The 25386-nt window shown below is 40.0% G+C and overlaps 1 protein-coding gene and 1 non-coding gene across 2 annotated transcripts in view; one reads left to right on the top strand and one right to left on the bottom strand.

Moving 5' to 3' along the window:
* The window catches only part of PSPC1 (paraspeckle component 1), a 90993-nt gene that overhangs the window by 39871 nt on the left and 25736 nt on the right, over positions 1-25386 (top strand). The window contains exons 4-6 of the mRNA XM_066258272.1: positions 229-425; positions 10267-10351; positions 19650-19755. Of these exons, the coding sequence (XP_066114369.1) occupies positions 229-425; positions 10267-10351; positions 19650-19755 (388 nt within the window). The remainder of the gene's footprint in view (positions 1-228; positions 426-10266; positions 10352-19649; positions 19756-25386) is intronic.
* TRNAV-AAC (transfer RNA valine (anticodon AAC)) lies at positions 3877-3952 on the bottom strand. The gene has a single exon. It is a non-coding gene; the product is annotated as a tRNA-Val (tRNA).

Below are 25386 nucleotides of genomic sequence, written 5' to 3'. Positions count from 1 at the left end.
GCATCCTGGTCACATTACTTATTCATTTATGCTTGGGGAGTTTCTCAAACTGAGACTTGTTAAAATCCACATCACAGTAATGCCATGTGGCACCTAATGTGGAGTAAGTACTTATCACAGTTCCAAGAACATGCTGTAAGTGCTCAGTAAATGGTAGTCTTACTACTTTTAGTTGTTGTTTTATCCTTTTAAACATACATTTCTCTATGTTTTTAAATGTAAATGTAGGGAAAGAGAACAGCCTCCACGTTTTGCTCAGCCTGGGACATTTGAATTTGAATATGCATCACGATGGAAGGCTCTGGACGAAATGGAGAAGCAGCAGCGTGAGCAGGTTGACAGAAACATCAGAGAAGCCAAAGAGAAGCTGGAGGCAGAAATGGAAGCAGCCAGGCATGAGCACCAGTTAATGCTGATGAGGCAAGGTAATGTGGGTTCATGTAGATGGGTTATGATTTTTTTCTCTTGAGGTTTATTTATAGTTCCCATTAACATCTATTATTATTCAGGTTACCAGTTAGAAGTAGAGAGGCATTTGGAACTCAACATACTGGAAACAGAAATCTCCCTTTTCTGAAAGAACGTCATTTTAAAAAAAATTTTTCCTACATAAGTCATGTTGTAGGTAAAATTGTTAAATTTTTTTTTTTTTTTTTTTGTATTTTTCTGAAGCTGGAAACGGGGAGGCAGTCAGATAGACTCCCGCACGCGCCTAACCAGGATTCACTCGGCATGCCCACCAGGGGGCGTCGCCCTGCCCATCCGAGGCCCTGCTCTGGTTGCAACATTCTAGCACCTGAGGAAGAGGCCATAGAGCCACCTCAGTGCCTGGGCCAACTTTTGCTCCAATGGAACCTTGGCTGCGGGAGGGGAAGAGAGAGACAGAGCGAAAGGAGAGGGGGAGGGGTTGAGAAGCAGATGGGTGCTTCTCCTGTGTGCCCTGGCTGGGAATCGAACCCGAGACTCCTGCTCGCCAGGCCGACACTCTACCACTGAGCCAACCAGCCAGGGCCTAAAGTTGTTAAATTTTGTTAGTAGCAAATTCATGATTCTGTTGGCTAAAAAAGAAGCACAGTAGGTAACTCTTGGTATAAAAGTCATACATCAAGATTTTTTTGGTGGTAAGAATTAGGGCAAATGCTGACTATTTCCAATTATTACCACATGTTAATTGATTACAAATGTATATACTCTGGCAGTGTAGTTCATTTGGTTCGAGTGTTTTCCTGATATGCCAAGGTTGTGGGTTTGGTCTCTAGTTGAGGACACATAACAAGAATCAACCAATGAATGCATGGATAGGTGTAACCACAAGTTGTTTCTCTCTCCTTCTCTAAAATAAATTATTAAAATTATAAAAAATTAAAACAATTACCAATGAATTTTTTTTTTCTTCTGTATTTTTCGAAGCTGGAAACGGGGAGAGACAGTCAGACAGACTCCCTCATGCGCCCGACCGGGATCCACCCGGCACGCCCACCAGGGGGCGATGCTCTGCCCCTCCAGGGCATCGCTCTGTTGCGACCAGAGCCACTCTAGCGCCTGGGGCAGAGGCCAAGGAGCCATCCCCAGCACCCGGGCCATCTTTGCTCCAGTGGAGCCTCGGCTGCGGGAGGGGAAGAGAGAGACAGAGAGGAAGGAGAGGGGGAGGGGTGGAGAAGCAGATGGGCGCGTCTCCTGTGTGCCCTGGTCGGGAACCGAACCCGGGACTTCTGTACGCCAGGCTGACGCTCTACCACTGAGCAAACCGGCCAGGGCAATGAATATTTTTTGAGAGAGATAAAAAATACTTGTGTGCTGGTGTTTTGAGAAGACTAAATTTTTAGAAATTAGCAAGAACACTTTGAAAATTTAACACTAAGCTAACTGAATTTCTAAGAGCAGATTTCTAAAAGTGATAGTTTACTCTCATTTTTCCTGATCAGATACCTAACAACAAGACAGTCTGATTAAATATGTATCAGGAGCAAACTTCCCTTTTCCTCTTTCTAAGTTTCTTTTTATGCCTGTCCTTTTTCTTTCTCTTTCCCCCCTTTTGTTCTTGAATTCTCCAAATAATCTTTTCTGGTTCTTTCTGTCGTCTTTTTCACTGTGTGGTAGTTTAGTATTTTTTAAAATAAGCACCTAATTTCTTTCTATTATTTTGCTCTTAATTTATTTTTTAAGTGATGGAGGGACAGACAGGAAAGGGGAGAGATGAGAAGCGCTAATACACAGTTGTGGCACCTTAGTTCAGTGATTGCTTTCTCATGTGTTCCTTGACAAGGTGGGGGAGGAGGCTCCAGCCGAGCCAGTGACCTCTAGCTCAAGTCAGCAACTTTGTACTCAGGCTGGTGACTTTGGGGTTTTGAACCTGGGTCCTTCAGTGTTCCAGGCCGATGCACTATCCATTGCTCCACCGTATGGTCAGGCTGATTTTTTTTTTGATTTAAGATTTCAGTAAATGTTTACCCTCTTGTCTGCTCTCAGAGATCAAGACCTCACCAATGCCTGTCTACATTTCTGCAGTAGCATTTATTTTTAATTTTTTTTATTCATTTGAGAAAAAGAGAGGAGGAGAGAGAAGCATGAACTCATTGTTGTACTTAGTTCCATTTAGTTGTACACTCATTGGTTGCTTCTTGTATGTGCCCTGACCAGGGATGAAACCCGTGACCTCAGCAGCCAAGGATGACGCTCTATCTACTGAGCAATCCAGCCAGGGATGCACTGTCTCTCTTATTGGACTTTTTGCTATCTTTCTATAAATCATTTTTTTAATACTAAAGCTGCATTTCTTTGGAAGGTGGAAATTTGCCCCACCAGGCGGTGGCACAGGGGTTATAGCATCAGCTCAGGATGCTGAGGACTGAGATTTGAGACCCCAAGGTCACTGACTTGAGCACAAGCTCATCTGGCTTGAACGCAGTTTCACAGATATGACCCCATGGTTGCTGTCTTGAAGTCCAAGGTCACTGGATTGAACCCAAGGTTGCTGGCTTGAGCAAGGAGTCAACTGGCTCAGCTGGAGTTCTCCCCTACTCCCTACCCCTACCCCCACCCCCCGCCCTGGTCAAGGTGCACATGAGAAAGCAGTCAATGAACTAAGGTGCTGCAACTGTGAGTTGGTTCTTCTCATCTCTCCCCTTTTCTGTCCGTCTCTTGTGTGCTAAAAAAAAAAAAGGAAGGTGAAAATTTGATCACTCAATCCTTTTGGTAGATTTTTATTTCCTTTAGAATAAAAATCTTGCCCCCCACACCCCATTCAGGAAATGTTTATTGAACAGTTAGAATCAAATCACTGAATAATTGTGCTATTGTCAAATGCGTTAAACAAAATTTAGCTCAACAAACTATAGAAACTAGTATCTGTCCACTTATTTATGCATTCATTGATTGTTTCTCGTATGTGCCCTGACTGGGGATCGAATGCTCAAACTAGGCGTATTGGGACAACACTCCTACTGACCGAGATATCCCAAGGGGAGAGAATATTACTCTCTTTAAGCAACTTTCAATTGTATACTACAGTATTCGCTGATTAGATCTGCAGATCTTATTCATCTTAGCTGAAAGTTTTTTTTTTTTTTTCATTTTTCTGAAGCTGGAAACAGGGAGAGACAGTCAGACAGACTCCCGCATGCGCCCGACGGGGATCCACCCGGCACGCCCACCAGGGGCGGTGCTCTGCCCCCCAGGGGGCGATGCTCTGCCCATCCTGGGCGTCGCCATATTGTGACCAGAGCCACTCTAGCGCCTGAGGCAGAGGCCACAGAGCCATGCCCAGCGCCCGGGCCATCTTTGCTCCAATGGAGCCTTGGCTGCGGGAGGGGAAGAGAGAGACAGAGAGGAAAGCGCGGCGGAGGGGTGGAGAAGCAAATGGGCGCTTCTCCTATGTGCCCTGGCCGGGAATCGAACCCGGGTCCTCCGCACGTTAGGCTGACGCTCTACCGCTGAGCCAACCGGCCAGGGCATTAGCTGAAAGTTTTTACCCTTTTTTTTTGTGTGTGTGACAGAGACAGAGAGTCAGAGAGAGGGACAGATAGGGACAGACAGGAAGGGAGAGAGATGAGAAACATCAGTTCTTTGTTGCGGCTCCTTAGTTGTTCATTGATTGATTTCTCATATGTGCCTTGACGGTGAGTGGGGGGGCTACAGCAAACCGAGTGACCCTTTGCTCCAGCCAGCAACCTTGGCCTCAAGCTGGTGAGCCTTGCTCAAAGCAGATGAGCCCATGCTCAAGCTAGCGACCTCAGGGTCTCGAACCTGGGTCCTCCACATCCCAGTCTGACGCTCTATCCACTGTGCCACCGCCTGGTCAGGCCAGTTTTTACCCTTTTACCAACTTCTTTCTATTTCCCCCTCCTAGTTCCTGGTCCTTTCTAGTCTATTGTTTCTGAGAGTTTGACTTTTTTTTTCTTTCTAGATATAAGTTATACCAGGAGTTGGGAACCTATGGCTTGGGAACCAGATGTGGCTCTTTTGATGGCTGCAACCGGCTCACAGACAGATCTTTAATAGAAAAAAATAATAACGTTAAGAATATAAAACATTCTCATGTATTACAATCCATTCATTTCCTACCGCTCATGTTCATGGTTGCGGGTGGCTGGAGCCAATCACAGCTGTCCTCCGGGACAACACCAAGTATTTATTGGATACTGCGTAACGTACACGGGTCGTTGTATGGCTCTCTCAGCCAAAAAAGTTCCTGACCCCTGAGGTATACCATGCAGTATTTGTTTTTCTCTGGCTTATTTCACTGAGCATAATAGTCTCAAGAATCATTTTATGTTGTTTCAAATGGCAGGGAATAAGCATCAAAAATGTGCTAAGATATATATTTCTCTTGGCTGGATAATACTCCATTGTGTGTCTGTATATATTTTTGTATCTTTTTGTACATATATTTTGTAGATGTGTATGTACAGCACACTTTTTTTTAAGCGAGGGAGAGAGAGGGACAGACAGGAACTCGTAGTTGTGGCATTTCACTTGTTCAGTGATGCTTTTTCATGCATGCCCTGTCTGGGGCAGGGGGGGTGCAATCCAACTGAGCCAGTTTACGCCTTGCTCAAGCCAGCAAGCTTGGGCTCAAGCCAGTGACCATGGGGTCATGTCTGTTAGCCCGCACTCAAGCCGGCAACCTCGGGGTTTCAAACCTGGGTCTTCAGCATCCCAGGTCGATGCTCTATCACTGCATAACTGCCAGATCAGGCCACACTTTGTGTGTGTGTGTGAGACAGAGACAGAGACAGAGAGGGACAGGTAGGGACACACAGACAGGAAGGGAGAGAGATAAGAAGCATCAATTCTTCATTGCGGCTCCTTAGTTGTTTATTGATTGCTTCCTCGTATGTGCCTTGATGGTGGGGGGGGGGTGCAGCAGACCAAGTAACCCCTTGCTTAAGCCAGCGACCTTGGACTCAAGCTGGTGAGCCTTGCTCAAACCAGCTGAGTCCGCGCTCAAGACAGCGACCTCAGGGTCTCCAACCTGGGTCCTCCGCATCCCAGTCCAATGCTCTATCCACTTTGCCACCGCCTGGTCAGGCAGGCCACACTTTTTTATTTATATTTTTTATTTGAATTTAATAGGGGTGACATTGGTTAATAAAAGTATATAGTCTTGAGGAATACAATTCTATAATACATCATCTGTATATTGTCTTGTGTGTTAACCACCTCAAGTCAAGTCTCCTTCCATCATCATTTATCCCCTATCCCACATCTTCTTGATCCAGTCATCTGTGGGTGAACACTTAGGTTTTTTACATATGTTGGCTAGTGTCAGTAATGCTATAATGAATGTGGAAGTGCATCTGTCTCTTCAATATTGGTTTTATTTTGACTTGATGTTCTTTAGCAGAAATCCTTATATGTGTTTACCTTTTAACTTTATTTTAAATAGATTGAGTAATGACTTTTTTATTTATCACATGATTATCTAATATTTGTCCTCATAATTTCTGAGAAAGATTTATAGAAACAACATTTTCTGGATTTCTTGCATTTCCTGAAGTACTCTGTGATCCTTGTACTTTATTTTTTTAAACATTTTATTGATTTTTAAAAATTTTAATTTTATTTGTTTAATAGTTTTCTTGCAAGAGACAGAGATAGGAAGGTAAAGAGATGAGAAGCATCAGCTCGTAGTTGTGGCGCTTAAGTTGATCGTTGATTGCTTTCTCATATGTGCCTTTACTGGGGGAATCCAGTTGAGCCATTGATTCCTTGCTCGAGCCAGTGACCTTGTACTTAATCCAGCAACCTTTGGACTCAAGTTAGCGACCAGGGGTTATATCTGTGACCCCATGCTCAAGCTGGTGAACACGTGCTCAAGCCGACAACCTTTAGGTTTTAAATCTGGGTCCTCAGCATCTCAAGTCAACACTGTATCCACTGTGCCACCACCTAGTCAGGCTATTTTTTATTTTTTATTTAAAAAATACTTTTTTTAGTTTATTGATATTAGCCAGAGAGGGAGAGAGAGAAACAGGAAAATCTCTTCATTTCTGTATGTGTCCTGACTGGGGATAGAACAAGCAACCTCTGTGCCTTGGGCCAAGGCTCCAACCAACAGAGCTATCTGTTATGGCTATTTATTGATTTTGAGAGAGAGGAGAGAGAGAGGGAGAGGTCAGTTTGTAGTTGTTTCACTTGAGTTTATTGATTATTTCTCATACGTTCTTTGACTAGGCCAGTGGTCGGCAAACCGCGGCTCGTGAGCCATATGCGGCTCTTTGGCCCCTTGAGTGTGGTTCTTCCACAAAATACCATGTGCAGGTGTAAAGGCCAGCTTAGGAGTACCCTAATTAAGTTAATAACAATGTACCTACCTATATAGTTTAAGTTTTAAAAATTTGGCGCTCAAAAGAAATTTCAATCGTTTTACTGTTGATATTTGGCTCTGTTGACTAATGAGTTTGCTGACCACTGGACTAGCAAACCCATGGTTTCCAACTGGCATCCTCAGCATTTCCGGTCCACAGTCTATCCACTGCGCCACCACAGGTCAGGCAATCCTTGTACTTTAAACTGGTGCTTGAATGGTAAAAATGCATGGATTTTCCCCCCCCCCCCTTCCTTTTCTTAAGTGCTTAATAACATGTTTTATTATCTTCTAGCATTGGATGTTTCTGTGGGGAAGTCTAAAATAACCTTAAATCCCCCCTCCCCAAGTGGTGCGATCCTTTTGCCAGATTGCCATATGAATTTTTTCTTCATAAAGTCTATTGACTTATCCAGGATGTTCCCCACCCCCTTGCTTAAGCCAGCAACATTTGTTAGTAGAAATTTTAAACAAAATAACCTTGAATATCAAGGTGTTCACTACTTATTCTGTTGTTGACATTTTACATATTTGTTTTATTATCTTTCCATCCATTATTGTATTCAGGATATATTTTGTTGTACACCATAATAGTTCAATCTTTCCTTGAGAATAGATATTCTTTCAATCTGTAGATTCGATTCTTGTATTTCTAGAAAGTGGACCTGTTAAATCAGAGCATATATTCGGTTTTCATGATTTGTAGGGCATTAAATTGAGTAAACACTTTCTTACAAACAAATCAACTTAAAATTTGTCTATACTCACCTCTTTTACTTTTTGCTGTATATCTGTATGTATGATATATTAAAACTATAATATCGATATTTTATATTTTATCATTAAATTTGTTAGGTAAGCTTTTAACAATGTTATTTGGTCTAGCAATCAGTAGTACTGCAGCTGATGTCTTTGTGCTTACTTGTACCCTTGGATTATGTTTTTGAGAAAAATTTCTGTGTGTGATTTTTACTGGATCAAAGGATAAAAAACATAACTAGTTATACCTATTTTTGGTTATTTTTCCCAAGATGGATATTATTATGGCAGTGTACACTTTAGTGAAATGTTAGCAACTTTAGAAATTAACAAGACTTAAAAAATAATTTAATAAGTGTAAAATGGTAGTGTTAAGTTGATATTACTCCTATTTAATATCAGATACTATGCTTATATGATAATTTGATTGTCTGAACTGTGAGCTAATTATTGTACCAATATTATAGGAAAGGAAATGTGATCTGAGAGGTTATAGAAGCTTTCTCAGCTTGCACAGCTTTAAGGAGACAACCCAGTAGTCAGAAAATGTTTATGTTCTTATTTTTTTTCATGGACGAAAATGTAATGCATATTTTTACGTTTTTAATTACACATGGTAGATAGTCTCTAATTAAAGAGCAGCTAATCGGCCCTGGCCGGTTGGCTCAGCGGTAGAGCGTCGGCCTGGCGTGCGGGGGACCCGGGTTCGATTCCCGGCCAGGGCACATAGGAGAAGTGCCCATTTGCTTCTTCACACACACCCCCCCCCTTCCTCTCTGTCTCTCTCTTCCCCTCCCGCAGCCAAGGCTCCATTGGAGCAAAAGATGGCCTGGGCACTGGGGATGGCTCCTTGGCCTCTGCCCCAGGCGCTAGAGTGGCTCTGGTCGCGGCAGAGCGACGCCCCCTGGTGGGCAGAGCGTGGCCCCTGGTGGGCGTGCCAGGTGGATCCCGGTCGGGCACATGCAGAAGTCTGTCTGACTGTCTCTCCCCGTTTCCAGCTTCAGAAAAATACAAAAAAAAAAAAGAGCAGCTAATCTACAAAACTTTAATAAAATTGTTATAGTTCTGGATAATTGATGATAGTAGGACATTTTCTATATTTTGGCTTATTGAAAAATTTCCTCTTAGGAATATAAGTAGAATACAGTATATATTTTTAGTCTGTACTAGGTTTCTCCCACTAAAGTAATTAGCTTTGTGGCTCTCATTGCTGGTTCACAATGAGTCACCTAGGAAGCTTCAGAAAAAATACCAATGTCTGGTCTGCATCTCTAGAGATTTTGATTTCCTTGGTCTGTGGTTAAAAGGTATTTAAATAATTCTAATGAGCAGTTAATTATGATTGACAACTAATCGTGTAAATGTTTGAAATCATTGTAATCATGTTCGATATCTTTTAAGATAGCTAAGTGTTATCTCAAATGGCATATTAATATAATCACCTGTTCCCTACCCCCTAAAACAAAACTGACTTTGCTGAAGAGTACCTAAATCTGTTTTTTAATTTTTCAAGTTTTCCCGTTGCATCTGATTATCCAGGTTTGGGATACTGGAATTTTGGAAAAAGCTTTGTAATATGGATAGATTTGTCTGTGTATTCCAGTTGGATGGCTAGAGAACGTTTATAACTTATCTAAATCTTTTTTCTTGTCTATAATACACAATTCAGTCTGTTTCCAATCTATAAAATAGGAGGGTAATTAATATTTACCTTGTTAGGGTTGTGGTGCCACCTTTTTATGGTTATGATAATAGGGTTATTGGCACATAAAAAGTTAACTGAAACTGTTTTATGTAAGTTCTGAATGTAGTGATTTATTAAGAAATGTTAAATTGAGATAATTTATGTTTATTTTAGAAATTCAGATAACATGAGAGACAAGGAAAATGAGGGAAGCCAGTAATTGTGCCATTCGGAGTATTTTAATATTTTGGTGTATTTTAATATATGCATGTGTGTATACATAACTTGGTACAATATTACAAAGATTTTTCGCACTTGGAAAGTTGGTCTACTGTGTCTCAGATGTGCAGAACAAGTGTTCATTTTCTTAACATACAATACTGTGGAAGTCCTGTTGTTAATATAGCAAGTGCGGTGCCAGTGGAATGCTTGTCTTCTTTCAAATGTATTGTTCATCTCAGTATTCATCCTTTTACCTCTTTTAGAATTACTTCTTCATTACCTGCTTTTATAAGACATTGACTTGGTGTAGGAAAATCTTACACAAATTGTGTTGGAATGAATGTTCTTTGAGCATTATACAGTGTCCTGCCACTATTCTTACTGTTTGGTCTGGTTCTTATCGGCACTCTGATGATATCTCCCAAGACATCTTTTTGAGCTTTGCATTTACTGCTGTAAATTCTGATTTGTTTTAAAGATGTGAGAATACAGTTACCATTTATTGTTTTTAGTATATTTTAGTCCTTTTGTTTTAAAAAGTTACCTATTTGAATGTCTGAACAAAGGGTGAATTTTATTATCTTCATAGACATGAAGAAACAGGCCCCAAAAAGAATATTGATTGGATTAATTACAGATACTATACTATTTTATTATAAGATGATGCAATATAGAGACATTAGATGCATGAGTATGAATGAGTTACTGTATATATTGCCAGTAATACTCTATTTATTGATATAAGAATATACAAGGGAAGCTAAAATATTAATGGTTAATCAATATTTTATAGATTTAATGAGGCGTCAAGAAGAACTCAGACGCCTGGAAGAACTCAGAAACCAGGAACTGCAAAAACGGAAGCAAATACAACTGAGGTAAAAAAAAAAAAAGGCACTGTAACATAGATGTGAATATGCATAGTTCTTGTGGGTTACTAATCAAGCTTCACTCTCCTATTGTGGACGACTAAAGTCATTTATTGGAAAAATACAAAGTTGTTCGTTTTTTAACTAAGGGAATTACTCCACAAACTAGCATAATTCTTTGTTCTTGTTATGATTTTTTAGCTGGTTATTAACACTTTGATTTCATACATTGTGACCTTACATATGGGCCTAGGCGTTTCATTTATTTATTTAGTATTTTTCTGAAGTTAAAAGTGGGGAGGCAGGCAGACAGACAGACTCCCGCATGCGCCCAACCGAGATCCACCCAGCATGCCCACCAGGAGGCAATGCTCTGCCCATCTGGGTGTTTCTCAGCTGTGGCCAGAGCCATTCTAGTGCCTGAAGCGGAGGCCATGGAGCTGTCCTCAGCGCCTGGGCCAACTTTGATCCAATGGAGCCTTGGCTGTGGGAGGGGAGGAGAGAGATAGAGAGGAAGGAGGGCGGGAAGGATGGAGAAACAGATGGGTGTTTCTATGTGCCCTGACACGGAATTGAACTCGGGACTTCCACATGCCAGGTTGATGCTCTACTGCTGAGCCAACCTGCCAGGGTCGCATATAATTTATTGTAAAAATGTTCTGTGCCCTGGCTATGTAGTTCATTTAGCTGGTTAGAGTGTTGTTTCCACATACCATGGTTGGTAAAGAGAGTATCAGCATTTAAAATTTCAGTACATACTAGACAACTGTGATGGTTTAAAGATTATTTTAAGGGGTTCAACTTAAAATTTTTTTGATACAGTAAGGAAGTTTGGGAGAGAGTTGTTGATTTAAGATGTAAAAACAAAAATTGATAATAAAAATTAATATTAATAAGAAATGCCATGTACCCAGCCTTGGCTGGTTTGCTCAGTGGCAGATTGTCGGCCTGTAGTGTGGAAGTCTCAGGTTCAATTCCCAGCGAGGGCACACAGGAGAAGCGCCCATCTGCTTTCCCATCCTTCCCTCTCTTGCTTCCCTCCCTCCCTGCTTCCCTCCTTCCCTCCCTCTCTCCATCCTTCCCTTCCTCCCTCCCTCCCTCCCTTCTTCCTTCCCTCCTTCCCTCCCTCCTCCTTCTCTCCTTCCCTCCTTCCCTCCCTCTCTCCTTCCCTTTCTCCCTCTTCCTCCTTCCTTCCTTCCTTCCTCTGCTACTGCATTATGGCTAAGTTAGAGTGAGTTGGCCCTGGATGCTAAAGATGGCTCCATGACCTCTGGCTGAGGTGCTAAAAGATGGCTCTGGTTGCAACAGAGCAAGGGCCCCAGATGGGCAGAGCATTGCCTTGTAGTGGGCTTGCTGGGTGGATCCTGTTCAGGGCTCATGCAGGAGTCTGTCTCTGCCTCCCCTCCTTTCACTAAAGTTAAAATAAATAAATAGAATAAAAATTGCCATGTACCTGCAATATATAATTGTGAAAAGTAATGAGATAAATATTACTAAGTTTCAAAAAGCTTAATAGAAAATACTATTAACAAAGCTATGAAATATTAAGTGCTTAAAATAGCAAGTTAGGTGCTTACCAAAAATAAAAAAGAAGAAAGCCAAAAACTAAATGAATGTGAAGTGTCTTCACTGTCTGGGGAATTGTTAGAATGTCTCCTGTCCCTTCCCAAAGTTCTAGGGGCAGAGCTTAAATAAATTCTCCAGGTGATTCTGGTCCCCCCCCCCCCCCCCCCCCCCAGGCTTCAGAGTTACTATTGTATACAGCTCTCCACATGAACTCCTTATGTAAGGGACCTTTTTCATTCTTTCTTGTTGCTTCTTTCCTTTTTAAACGTTTAAAGCCTCTTCTGTTTTTACAAAGGTTAGGAAATCTCCCTTTTGTAACAAGGATCCCTATCTGAGACCAGCTTTCTCTTCTTATATTTGTAAATGACAGGTAGGCTTTTTTAAAACCAAACCAATTTAGACTCATTTAATATGACCTTACTAGCATTTCTGTTATTTTAAAAAAAAATTTAGTGTTCAGTTACAGTTTTACATTTACTATTATTTTGTATTAGTTTCAGGTGTACAGCATTGTGGTTATACAATTAAATGCTTTATACCCACCTGCCACCTTACATAATTAATATAGTATTATTGACTATATTCTCAGTGCTGTATTTTACATACCCATTACTATTTTGTAACTACCTATTTGTACTTTTTTTTTTTTAAGTGTGAGGAGGGGGGAGATAGGGAGTCAGGCTCTTTATCTTTTTCAGAGAGAGAGAGAGAGAGAGATAGATAGGGACAGACAGACAGGAACGGAGAAAGATGAGAAGCATCAATCATTAGTTTTTCGTAGCGACACCTTAGTTGTTCATTGCTTTCTCATATGTGCCTTGACCGCAGGGCCACAGCAGACCGAGTAACCCCTTGCTTGAGCCAGCAACCTTGGGTCCAAACTGGTGAGCTTTTCTCAAACCATATGAGCCCGTGCTCAAGCTGATTACCTCTGGGTCTCGAACCTGGGTCGTCCACATCCCCTTCCGATGTTCTATCCACTGCGCCACCGCCTGGTCAGGCAGGAAGCAGGCTCTTATATGTGCCCTGACTAGGATCCACCCAGCAACCCCATCTGGGGCCTACGCTTGAATACTGAACTATTTATAGCACATGAGGATGATGCACTTTTTTTTTTTTTTTTAGAGACAGAGAGAGGGATAGATAGGGACAGACAAGGATGGAGAGAGATGAGAAGCATCAATCATCAGTTTTTCGCTGAGACACCTTAGTTGTTCATTGATTGCTTTCTCATATGTACCTTGACCATGGGCCTTCAGCAGACTGAGTAACCCCTTGCTCGAGCCAGCGACCTTGGGTCCAAGCTGGCGGGCCTTTGCTCAAACCAGATGAGCCCGCGCTCAAGCTGGTGACCTCAGGGTCTCGAACCTGGGTCCTCCACATCTCAGTCCGATACTCTATCTATTGCGCCATCACCTGGTCAGTCAAGGAGGATGATTTACTTTGACTCACCGAGCTGTCCTCAGTGTAGGGCCATCCTCAAGCAAATGAAGCCACTGGAGCTGTGGCCAGTTGGCTCATGGTAGAGTGTCGGCCTGGCATGTGGATGTCCCAGGTTTGATTCCTGGCCAGGGTACACAGAAGAAGCACTCATCTGCTTCTCCACCCCTCCCCCTCTTTCTTTTCTCTTTTTGTCTCTCTCTTCCCCTCCTGCAGCCATGGCTCCGTTGGAGCAAGTTGGTCCCAGACACTGAGGATGGCTCCACGGCCTCTACCTCAGGCACTAAAATAGCTTGGTTGCCAAGCAACAGAGCAACTGCCTCAGATGGGCAGAGCATCACCCCCTAGTGGGCTTGCCAGGTAGATCCTTGCAAATCTGTCTCTGCTTTCTTGCTTCTTACGTAAAAAATTAAAAAAAATAAACAAGCCTCTGTTTGTGGGTGGGATAGAGGGAATTGGGGGAGAGGGAAGAGAGAAACAGATTGTCACTTCTCCTGTGTTCTCTGAGTAGGAGTTAAACCTGGGACATCCATTCGCCAGGCTGACACTATCCACTGAGCCACTGACCAGGGTCAACCAATTTATATTTCTTAATCCCTTTTCCTTTTCTACTAGTACTGTTTGTTCATTTATTTTGTTCTTTAGGTTTTATTTTATTTTTTTGGTGACAGAGGTACAATTAGGGACAGACAGACAGGAAGGAAGAAAAATGAGAAGTTACAGTTCTTCGTTGCAGTACCTTAGTTGTTCATTATTTGCTTTCTCATATGTGCCTTTACTAGGGGCTACAGCAGAGCCAGTAACCCCTTGCTGAAGCCAGCGACCATGGGGTCATGTCTGTGATCCCATGCTCAAGCAGGTGACCTCAGGGCTTTGAACCTGGGTCCTCAGTGTCCTAGTCCATTGCTATATCCACTTTGCCACCACCTGGTCAAGTGTGTTCTTTAGATTTTATATATAAGTGAAATCATAAGTTATTTGTTGTTCTCTGACTCATTTATTTCACTTAGCATAATACCTTCCAGGTCCATTCACACTTCACAGCTAGGTTTTTAAAATTAGTAGCCTACTTGTCATGCGCCGAAAAAATAAATAATTAAAAATATAGAGAATGTAGGAGAACCAAAAATAGGGCACAAACATAATAAATGCACCTAACTGTATTACAAGTGGATAATATCACATGAAAGCAGATGGGGAAGAAAATAAGGAATCTAAATAACTTTGGAAAACGGTATCTTGACTGGGTAATAGAGCCAGTAACAAAAAGAATATAATCCGGTTCGTAAATGTGTTTCTCACAGGGATAGTGAACTGCCAATTCACAAACTACTTTCTATATATGCTGTTTCTTTTCGAAGTGAACAAATCAGTACATATAGATAACAAGATCTAGGTTTCTTATTTCAGAAAGAAAGGAACAAGGCTAAAATTAAAATGAATCTTATGTGTTGAATTGGGATAAGAGGTGGTAGTATGAACTTTGTAGTATTTAATTTAGACAGATATAGAGAAATACAGATGTGTGTATATTTATGGGTTTATGTATATACATATATTTCAGTCATGTTCACCTAGAAGCAGTGGTGCCTCAGAAATAATGAGCTCATCTAGCGACCAAATTTTTGTTTGAAAACACCATTCTATAATAAAATGAACCAGAAGTATTTGTAGAAGTGTTTTATTCTGTGACTGAAAAATTTAAGATGTACCTGGACTATTTTTGCCACACAGTAAGAAGGTACGCAGAAAAGGATGGGGGGGGGGGCATACTGTAAGAACACTGGATCCAAATTGACAGAGCCCCTAAAGGCCAAAGTTGGAACAGTTGCGACGACAAAGTAAAAAATGATAGTATTAGCTTTGAAACTGTAGAATAAATGTTCGTGAGTCCATGTGGTAGAAGTAAATGAGTAAGTGAATAAATAAATAGACAATTGGAGGGGAATGAGTGACTCATCTTTACAGAATTCCAGTTAATAAATGCTGAACAAGTGATAGAATCAGCAGAGGGCAAATACTACAGAGATAATTATTAAATATAAGGTCTCCTGATGGCTGCTAAAGCTGTTATGCAAAACTTGAGAAACATGGTTTGCATAGTCTCAAATTTGTATTAGGTTCAAATGGAAAACAATTAACTAAAAGTGTAGAAATCTAGCAAATAACACCATTACCCACTGTTAAGGTTTATGTCACCTGCAATTTCAAAACATCTTTGGCCTTAAGAGTTTTTTAATAAGGGAATTTTTACCTGTACTTATGTACATTGTCAGCAGTGTATAAATATGAAACTTTAAGATTTTATTTTTCAATTATAGTTCACATTCAAGAGTTATATAATAGTTTCAGGTGTATAGCATAGTGGTTAGATAGATACATACTTTATACACTGATGTTATATTTCAGTACCCACCTGACACCATACATAGTTACCATAATATTATTGACTACATTTCCTATGCTGTATTTCACATCCCTCTATTTTGTAAGTAACAATTTATACATTTTTTATATAGTTTTTAATTTTTCCATTAATATAAGAGTGAAAGAGAGAAATATCAGCTTGTTGTTCCACTTAGTTGTTTCATTTAGTAGTGCGCTGATCTGTTGCTTCTCGTATGTGCTCTACTAGGGATTGAATTTTGGTGCACTGGGGATGACTCGGTCCACACTGAGTCACTCAGTCAGATCTGAAAATATTTTCTAAGTAGTAGAATTTATGATTGTTAATGTCCAAGAAGTAGATAACCAGTTTACTTGAGTAGAGTTTTATATTGGGAATTTAGACATAATTCTCAAAATTGTTACAGTTTTGCTTAAAATCCCTTAGGAACATTTTCTTATTACTTGCATGTGGTCTGAGGTGAAGTCCTAACAGCCATTTTTTTCTTTAGGCTGTCAGAGATATCACCATTGTATTAGTTTGTGGGCTTCTGTTGTGGGAGTGTTGCACAATAAGCAGCAACAAAGTTAAGTGATACTCCTGAGGGAGGTATCATTGTTACCGTATTTCCCTATGTATAAGACACTCCCATATGTAAGATGCACCTTAATTTTGGGGCCCAAAACATGAAAAATAATGTACAGTCATCCCTCAGCATATCGTGGTTTACTTTTCACAATCTCACTGTATCGCGGATTTTTAAATTGTATATATCTAATTTTGTATCCTGGATTTTTTGCTATATCTTGGGGTTTTGTGTTATATAGTTATTTTTATATATTTATTATTTTAATTATTTTTGTGGTAAAATAAGCATTTTCTAGCCCCCAAAATGGAAAACAATATAAAATATAAATATTAATTAAAATAATTTTTTTTTTTTTTGCATTTTTCTGAAGCTGGAAACAGGGAGAGACAGTCAGACAGACTCCCGCATGCGCCCGACCGGGATCCACCCGGCACGCCCACCATGGGGCCACGCTCTGCCCCCCAGGGGGCGATGCTCTGCCCATCCTGGGCGTCGCCATGTTGCGACCAGAGCCACTCTAGCGCCTGAGGCAGAGGCCACAGAGCCATCCCCAGCGCCCGGGCCATCTTTGCTCCAGTGGAGCCTTGGCTGCGGGAGGGGAAGAGAGAGACAGAGAGGAAGGCGCGGCGGAGGGGTGGAGAAGCAAATGGGCGCTTCTCCTGTGTGCCCTGGCCGGGAATCGAACCCGGGTCCTCCGCACGCTAGGCCGACGCTCTACCGCTGAGCCAACCGGCCAGGGCCTAAAATAATATTAAATCAAAACAAAATACGTAGCTTACCAGCAGATGAGTAGACAAAGACTCACATGTGTGGAAAACGCAGCTAAAGCCGCTTCCGCTTGAGCTAGGTTTGCCCACGTGAGATTGAACACGGAACACTATTGTCTATGGATGGAAGGAACCAACCATAGCACTGTGTTCTGTATCTTGGGCACTGATTGGCTCAGCAACCATAGCAGCAGTCTCCTTCGTCTCCCCTGTATAGCATGCGTTTAGCATCTCGCTTTATGCATTTCACATCGATATCTGGTCGTTGATCCTAGTGTTGCTCTGCGGTGTGTTTTTGTGAAATTTCCGTAAAAAATTGAATTTATTTCAAGCCCTACGATATCGCCAAAATGTTCTGTGCCTTCAAAGGCTTCTGGTACTGAACCCAAGTGCCAGAGGAAAATGCTTACCATCACAGAAAAGGTGGAATTCCTCAACATGCTAAAGGAAGGGAGAAGCTACACAGCTGTAGGCTGCCATTACAGGATCAATGAATCTTCGGTTTGCTACATAAAGAAGGATGAAAAGAACATAAGGATGACAGCAATGGTGTCTTTTACCAAGACTGCGAAAAGAGTGGTAACTTCCCGCAATAAGGCCACTGTGAGGATGGAGTCTGCATTGGCCCTGTGGATCAGTGACTGCAGGACGAAGAATATCATGCTGGATATCCATACCATCCACACGAAGGCCTAGAAACTTTATTAAACTTTTGCTGAAAGTGTTGACGTTTGCGACGGTGACAAGGACAAGGATGATGACAACACAGAAGCAGGACCATGGGGTGCTTCTCCCACCAGACCAACCCCATTCAATGCCAGCAAGGGCTGGTTTGACAAATTTCAGAAATGCTTTGGACTTAAGAGCGTTTCTCTGCACGGAAAAGCTGCCTCTGTAAATAAAGCCAGAGTTGAGAAGAAAAAGCGCCAGCAACTTCCCAGAACTATGTTACTCAGAAGAAGACACCAGTTATGCCTATGCCTTTAGTGAAAACAAGTTACAGATAAGGGTGAAATTACTGCACCACCTGATGAAGTAGCGCCTTTAGGAGAGCTGTCATGCTTTTCTTGGCTGTGTGCTATATTCATCTCATTGTCATCAGTTTTATCGGCATCAGTACTGCACAGCTAATTCATCATTATCTTCATCATTCAAGTTGTAGTATATTCACTGGTGAGTACCTATACAGAATTTTATGTGTTGTTAAAATTACTGAGATTCAAGAATGTAGAAAGTGATTAATAGCATAGGAAGTGTTTATAAGAGTGTGGGAAAGGTTAATAACAGTGTGAGAAAGGTTTATAAGAGTATGAGGAGGGTTTGTAAAGCCTTAAAATATATATAAATAATGAAATAAATACAAGGTTGCTACTTCACGGATTTTCACCTATTGCAGAGTGTTCTGGAACCTAACCCTGCGATAGACGAGGGACCGCTCTATTACATGAAGTACTGAACTTAAGTTTTATTCATCATAAAATTCATATAACTCCTTATCACTGGCAAAACTCCTACCCATTAGCTTGTCCTCTTCTGTGTCTGATTACGAATCGTCTTCATATATTGCCTTGTCCTCAGTTCTACTGTGGCATTTGAAATGCCAAACCACTGTATAAGATGCACCCAGTTTTCAGATCCCAAATTTTTCGGAAAAGGGTGCGTCTTAGACATAGGGAAATACGGTATATGGTCTTTACTATTTAAATTCCTATTTTGTTGTGGGATGGAGGGCATGTATATTTGAATTTGATTTAAATGCCAATATAATGTGAATCTATTACTTTAATAATTTGTAAGTTTTTCCTCTTAAATATATTATAACTAATTATTTATTTAATAGTAATGAATAAATACAGGTTTTTGTGGTGGTGGTGTTTTTCCTCGATGTTTGAGTATACCTCTAGGACAGAGGCTGTCAAACTTTTGGGGAAAGGGCTAGACAAGTAAGTACTATTTTAGGCTTTTCAGGTCGTATAGTCTGTCTCAACTATTCAACTCTGCTGTAGCCTGAAGGTAGCTATAGACAGTAAGTAAATGCCTGTTCTATAAAACTTAATTTACAAAAATGGGGGTAGGCTGACCCTTGCTCCAGGAATTTCTTCAATGGTCTGTTAAAATGGTGGCAAGAGGGTTTATTAAGAACTCCTTTTATACATAGTAAAACTTTTTTTTAGGAAGTACAGTTCTTTGGCTTAAATAAGGATAGATGGTTTTTGAGAACTCTGCTATGACAGTGATACTTCTCAGGCTTTTCTCTTTAAATAGTAATAGAGTACATGTTGGAGCTTTTGGATTCTGAATTTCTTTACTGTAAGCATTTAACTACCCTAGTTATATATTATTACTTTTTTGGACTTGTCCTAGTTGTTACTTTATTTCTGTTTATTAAAGGTTTAGAGCAAAATAGGAGAAGGAAGGTAAATCTCCTAAGCCAGTTACTATTGACAGATTTGACATAATGTAACTTGCATAAGTGATTTTTGTTTAACATGTAATAAAATAACCTGATTATGGCTTACAAAACTATCTTGCTAAAGTTTTCATTTAAACATCTTTTAGACATGAAGAAGAGCACCGTCGTCGTGAGGAAGAAATGATCCGACACAGAGAACAGGAGGAACTGAGGCGACAGCAAGAGGGCTTTAAGCCAAATTATATGGAAAATGTAAGTAAAATATTAGTTAACTAAAATTATTTTCTTTGTCTAGTAGACAGTGTATATTTAGAATTCTTTATAATACTGCCTTATATTTAGTCTATTTTCTAATCTTTCTAAATTTGTCATGTTTGTTTATGTTAAACTAATGCATTTTTAAAACTTTCAGGTAGTAAATTAAAATTAGTTTCTCAACGTAACATTCATGTTTTATGAAATGGATAATTTTTCATCTTTTTAAAACATATGCTAATAAGTTAGAAATTTTCATAAATCCATTTTTATTTTACTAATTTTCACGAGTTACTGATATTAAAATTTTTTAATTTTGGAATATTTTAGATATTATAAAAGTAAATTAGTATGTGTTTATCACCCATAATAGTTACCTACACTACATATGGCTGATCTTTTTCATTTTTTAAAATATGATTACTTTCTTGAATTATTTTATATGAAATTTTCAACTTCATATGAGTTTATTGCTATACGTTAGAACTTATTTCACTGTGTGTGCCCTTTTTTTTTTTAACAAGAGGTAAAGAGGCAGAAAGATTCCTGCATGTGCCCTGACTGAGATCCACCCCACAAGCCCACTAGGGGGCGATGCTCTGCCCATCTGTGGCCAAACTGCTCTAACCATTCAAACCATGGATACTGGAGAGAAGGAGAAAGAGAAGGAGTAGGGGGAGGATAGAGAAGAGGGTGGTTGCTTCTCCTGTGTGATGTGCCTTGACTGGAAATCGAACCTGGACTTCCACGTGCCGAGCTGATGATCTACTGCTGAGCTAATTGGCCAGGGTTGTGAATTCTTTTTAATAAAGTATATCCTGAGTAGGCAATTGCGAAGTGGACAGAGCGTTGGACTGAGACGCTGAAGACCTAGGTTCGAAACTCCAAGGTCGACAGCATAAGTGTGGACTCATCTGGTTTGAGCCCAAGGTCTCTGCCTTGAGGAAGGGGTCACTCGGTCTGTGGTAGGCCCCCCCCAGGCACATATGAGAAAGAAATCAATGAACAAATAAGGTGCTGCAACGAAGAATTGATGCTTCGCATCTCTCTCCCTTCCTGTCTGTCGGTCCCTATCTGTCCTTCTCTCTGACTCTCTGTCTCTGTCAAAATAAAGTTTAGAGATGTTCTAGGCACAGAAGATAAGGAACAGAGAAAATCAGAAAATAGGGCACTGATGACTTGAATACTTTTATTTAGCTTCATAAATTTACCAGAAAATCATGGCTTTTAAGCAGCTAGAGAAGAAAATACCAGTAAAATTTTTTTTTAAGTGAGAAGTGAGGAGGCAGTCAGATAGACTCCCACATATCCCTGACCAGGATACACCCGGAATACCCACCAGGGGGCGATGCTCTGCCCATCTGGGGAATTGCTCCGTTGCAACCGGAGCCATTCTAGCGCCTGAGGTGGAGGCCATGGAGCCGTCCTCAGCGACTGGGCCAACTTTGCTCTAGTGGAGCCTTCGCTGCAGGAGGGGAAGAGAGAGAGAGAGAGAAATGAGAGGGGGAGGGGTGGAGAAGCAGATGAGTGCTTCTTCTATGTGCCCTGGCTGGGAATTGAACCCGAGACTTCCACACACTGGGTCATGCTCATGCTCTACCGTTGAGTTATCTGGCCAGGGCTTTAAAGGTTTGTTGTGTTTTTGTTGTTGTTGTTTTTTGTGGCAGAGACAGGGAGAGTCAGAGAGAGGGACAGATAGGAACAGATAGACAGAAAGGGGAGAAATGAGAAACATCAATTCTTCATTGCGGCTCCTTAGTTGTTCATTGATTTCTCATGTGTGCCTTGACTAGGGGAGCTTCAGCAGACCGAGTGACCCCTTGTTCGAGCTAGCGACCTTGGGCTCAAGCTGGTGAGCCTTGCTCAAACCAGATGAGCCCGCGCTCAAGCTGGCGACCTCGGGGTCTCAAACCTGGGTCCTCCACATCCCAGTCTGATGCTCTATTCACTGCACCACCGCCTGATCAGGCTGTTGTGTTTTTTTTAAACAATTGCTTTCTTCACAATGTCTGAGAAATCAACTCATTTTAGTTCATAGGTTATTTTCTCCTTGAAATTTTTGTTTTTTAGACAGAGTCTTGTATACGGTATCTTGCATCCTGAATTTTGTTGATTTTATTCTTGTAGTTGTGTTTAACAGATTTCTTTATCTTTGAATTTGTTTGACTAAACAGGAGTTAGTTCCATAGACTTGATTTGACTGGGGATTATTTTTGGGGGGGAGGCGAACAAGGATATAAAATTCACAAGTTTGCCCTGTTGACTAACAGAGTCTTATTGTACCTTAGATGAATGCCAGCTTAACAACTCATTCTGAAAAATATTTACTATTTTTTCTCTGGCTGTTTAAAAGCCATGATGTTTTAGTAAATTTGTGAAGCTAAAAGTATTCAATTCATTGGTACCCTTTTTTATGATCTTCTTGTACCTGTTCTGTGCCTAGAACATCTTTAAAGTTTATTAGAAATAATGCACACACAGTAAAAGAACTAACGTGTAGCAACAAGAAATTTTTTATCTTAATCTCTCATCAGGTAAATACCTATGATTGAAAACTGAATGGCATTTAAATTCAGTTAGAAAAATTTTTATTTATAAGTCATATGAAAGGTTTAATTGATTTAAAAAAATTTTAATTTATTTATTGATTTTAGAGAGGAGACAGAGTGTAGGAAGAGATTTAAACATTGATTTGTTGTTCCATGTATTTATGCATTCATTGGTTGATTTTTGCATGTGCCCCGAACAGGGAGCAAACCTGCAACGTTAATTGAGCAGGTTTTTTAAGCAATTGTATATTTTTTCTGACTAATTTCTAATAGTTTACAATTCTCTTTTTCTCCTTCAGTGCATAGCACTTTCTTAGTGATATTTTAAACTGTGGCTTTAAGTTTTATTGGTTGTTATATTTGAATATAAATCTGTTGGATATATTAATGTGAGGATATTTTCTGATGTTTTTGAAATAAAGTGACATTTATATTTTCAGGCTCATATTTTGATAAGTAGTTGCTATTGTTTTTCTCTTCAAATATAAGTCAAGGTGTAAACCACATGTAATCTATTTCTAGGGAAACTTTATTTCATTCCATTGATGATTGGGAAATTCTTCCTAGTCCTTCATGTAGGTGAACATTTCTTTTGCTGAAGTGCTTGCTTGTAGTAAAGTTGATGCAATTAACATTTTTCCGACATAAACTTTTCATTCTTAAAGCAAGTGGGTAGCTGTTTGTGATGTTATATAAATAAATCATTTAGAGATCTAGAAGGAAGTGATTAAGTAAAACTTACCCTACTGTTAAAGTTGATTAAGTTGACAGTCACAAATTTGATTACAGACTTTTTATTCTTTGACATCATTTCAATCAGTTTTTCAAAACATATACCATCGTTTTAATATAGTCAGTTGCATTTAATATAAGTATAATTAATAAAGGACAGATAGTTTTAATTTTACTTTCTATTAAGTATTTGGAAATGTTGCTGTAATTTGAAATTGAAATACTGCATATTCTTATAATTTAAAAACACTTGTATGTTTACAATGCATTTAATTGTGGGTAAAAGTTTACAGATATTTATTGAACTTTGTGAATAAGTAGGTATTTAGATACTTGTCTTAGCTTTATTGGCTTTTTATAAATAGTTTATTGTTTACATTTTTAAAGAGTTGATGGATGGTGAGAAAGAAAGGAATATTAGAGAGTATCTGTGACCCACAAAACCTCAAATACTTACTCTTTAACCCTTTACAGAAGTTTGCTGACTCCTGGGCTGAAGTGTTGGCGATTTTTTTTTTTTAAATATTCAAGTTAGGCCACAAAGTTACTGAGTTCTTAATTCTTTGAAGAGGAACCATATTTAAAATATACTGCTCACAAAAATTAGGGGAGATTTCAAAATAAATATGAAGATATAAAATATCCCTTAATTTTTGTGAGCAGTGTAGAATGTGACAATGGAATTAAACCTTTAGTGTGAAAAAGTCTTTGTTCTATTATTAGATCTTTCTGAGATTAGAAATTATAGATATAAGATTTCTATCAGTTTCCTTTAGTTTTATTTGCTTCCTAGCTTTATGATGTTTTTTATAATATACACTGATCAAGTACTAATGAAATATTAATAAGTGTTCTTTATAGTTCTTTACTATTTTTATATTAATTATTAATAGATAATACATTGAAGCAATTGTTGGTTATTTTATATTTACTTTGAAAACTAGCTTTGGAAAAAATTAACAATTTTAATGCTTATTTTTGTTTTTAAAAGCCTTGAAATTAGGCTTCTTATGTTCTTTCACTTTTCCACTGTTGAGTTTAAAGGGAGAATCACATGGTAAGTGTTCAGCTTGCCCACATAATAAGAGTATAGTAGATTTACTTGGTTTGTTTTAAGATGCCACCTCTCATTTCTTTCTAATATTTTCATTAGAAATATTTTGTGTTTTTGGATAATCTTATTTTTAAAATGTAACAAAAAATTAGGGGAAACACATCATGTTTGGTCATTCTTTCTTTGTTAGCCTTCAATTTTTTATTAAAATTTTATGATGTACATGTGAATATTTTTAAAAGTTTCAAAGATAGGTTAGCACTTTATCACTTAGTTGTCATTTTTATTTTATACCTTTTTTTCACCTTAAAGAAAGTCAAGCTCTTTGATAATAGCTCTAGTAATTAAAAATTAAACATTTTTCACCTCCATAGCATAATGTATTAATTTTTTTTTATTTTTATTTTTTTCTGAAGCTGGAAACGGGGAGAGACAGTCAGACAGACTCCCGCATGCGCCCGACCGGGATCCACCCGGCACGCCCACCAGGGGCGAAGCTCTGCCCACCAGGGGGCGATGCTCTGCCGCGACCAGAGCCACTGTAGCGCCTGGGGCAGAGGCCAAGGAGCCATCCCCAGCGCCCGGGCCATCTTTGCTCCAATGGAGCCTTGGCTGCGGGAGGGGAAGAGAGAGACAGAGAGGAAGGAGGGGGTGGGGGTGGAGAAGCAAGTGGGCGCTTCTCCTATGTGCCCTGGCCGGGAATCGAACCCGGGTCCCCCGCATGCCAGGCCGACGCTCTACGGCCGAGCCAACCGGCCAGGGCCAAATTTTTTTTTTTAATTTATTGATATCAGCAAGAGAGGAAGGGAGAGAGTGTGTGTGAGATAGAGAAATAGGAACATCGAGCCATTCCTGTATGTGCCCTGACCAGGGATCATACTGGCAAACTCTGCGCCTTGGTACGATGCTCTAACCAACCGAGCTAGCTGGCCAGGGGGCATAATGTATTTTTGACTACTATAGCTATATATATACCCCTTCCCCCCATACTGTGGACTCATTACATTTAGGTTTATCTTTACTGTAGCATAGAGTATATTTGAACCATTCCCTAGATGCTGTTTACTAGGTTGAAATTTTCTATTTATCACAGTTTCTAACTTTTGGGCACATCAAAAGAGGTTATTTCATTAACAATAAGAATTTATGCCTGACCGGGCTGTGGCACGGTGGATAGAGCGTTGGACTGGGATGCAGAGGACCCAGGTTTGAGACCCTGAGATCACCAGTTTGAGTGCGGGCTCATCTGGTTTGAGTAAAAAGCTCACCAGCTTGGACCCAAGGTCGCTGGCT

The sequence above is a fragment of the Saccopteryx bilineata genome, chromosome 2, assembly GCF_036850765.1.
Source record: "Saccopteryx bilineata isolate mSacBil1 chromosome 2, mSacBil1_pri_phased_curated, whole genome shotgun sequence".
Classification (NCBI taxonomy): domain Eukaryota; kingdom Metazoa; phylum Chordata; class Mammalia; order Chiroptera; family Emballonuridae; genus Saccopteryx; species Saccopteryx bilineata.
Note: the sequence above shows the minus strand (reverse complement) of the source record. Positions and strands in the feature narration are given on the sequence as shown.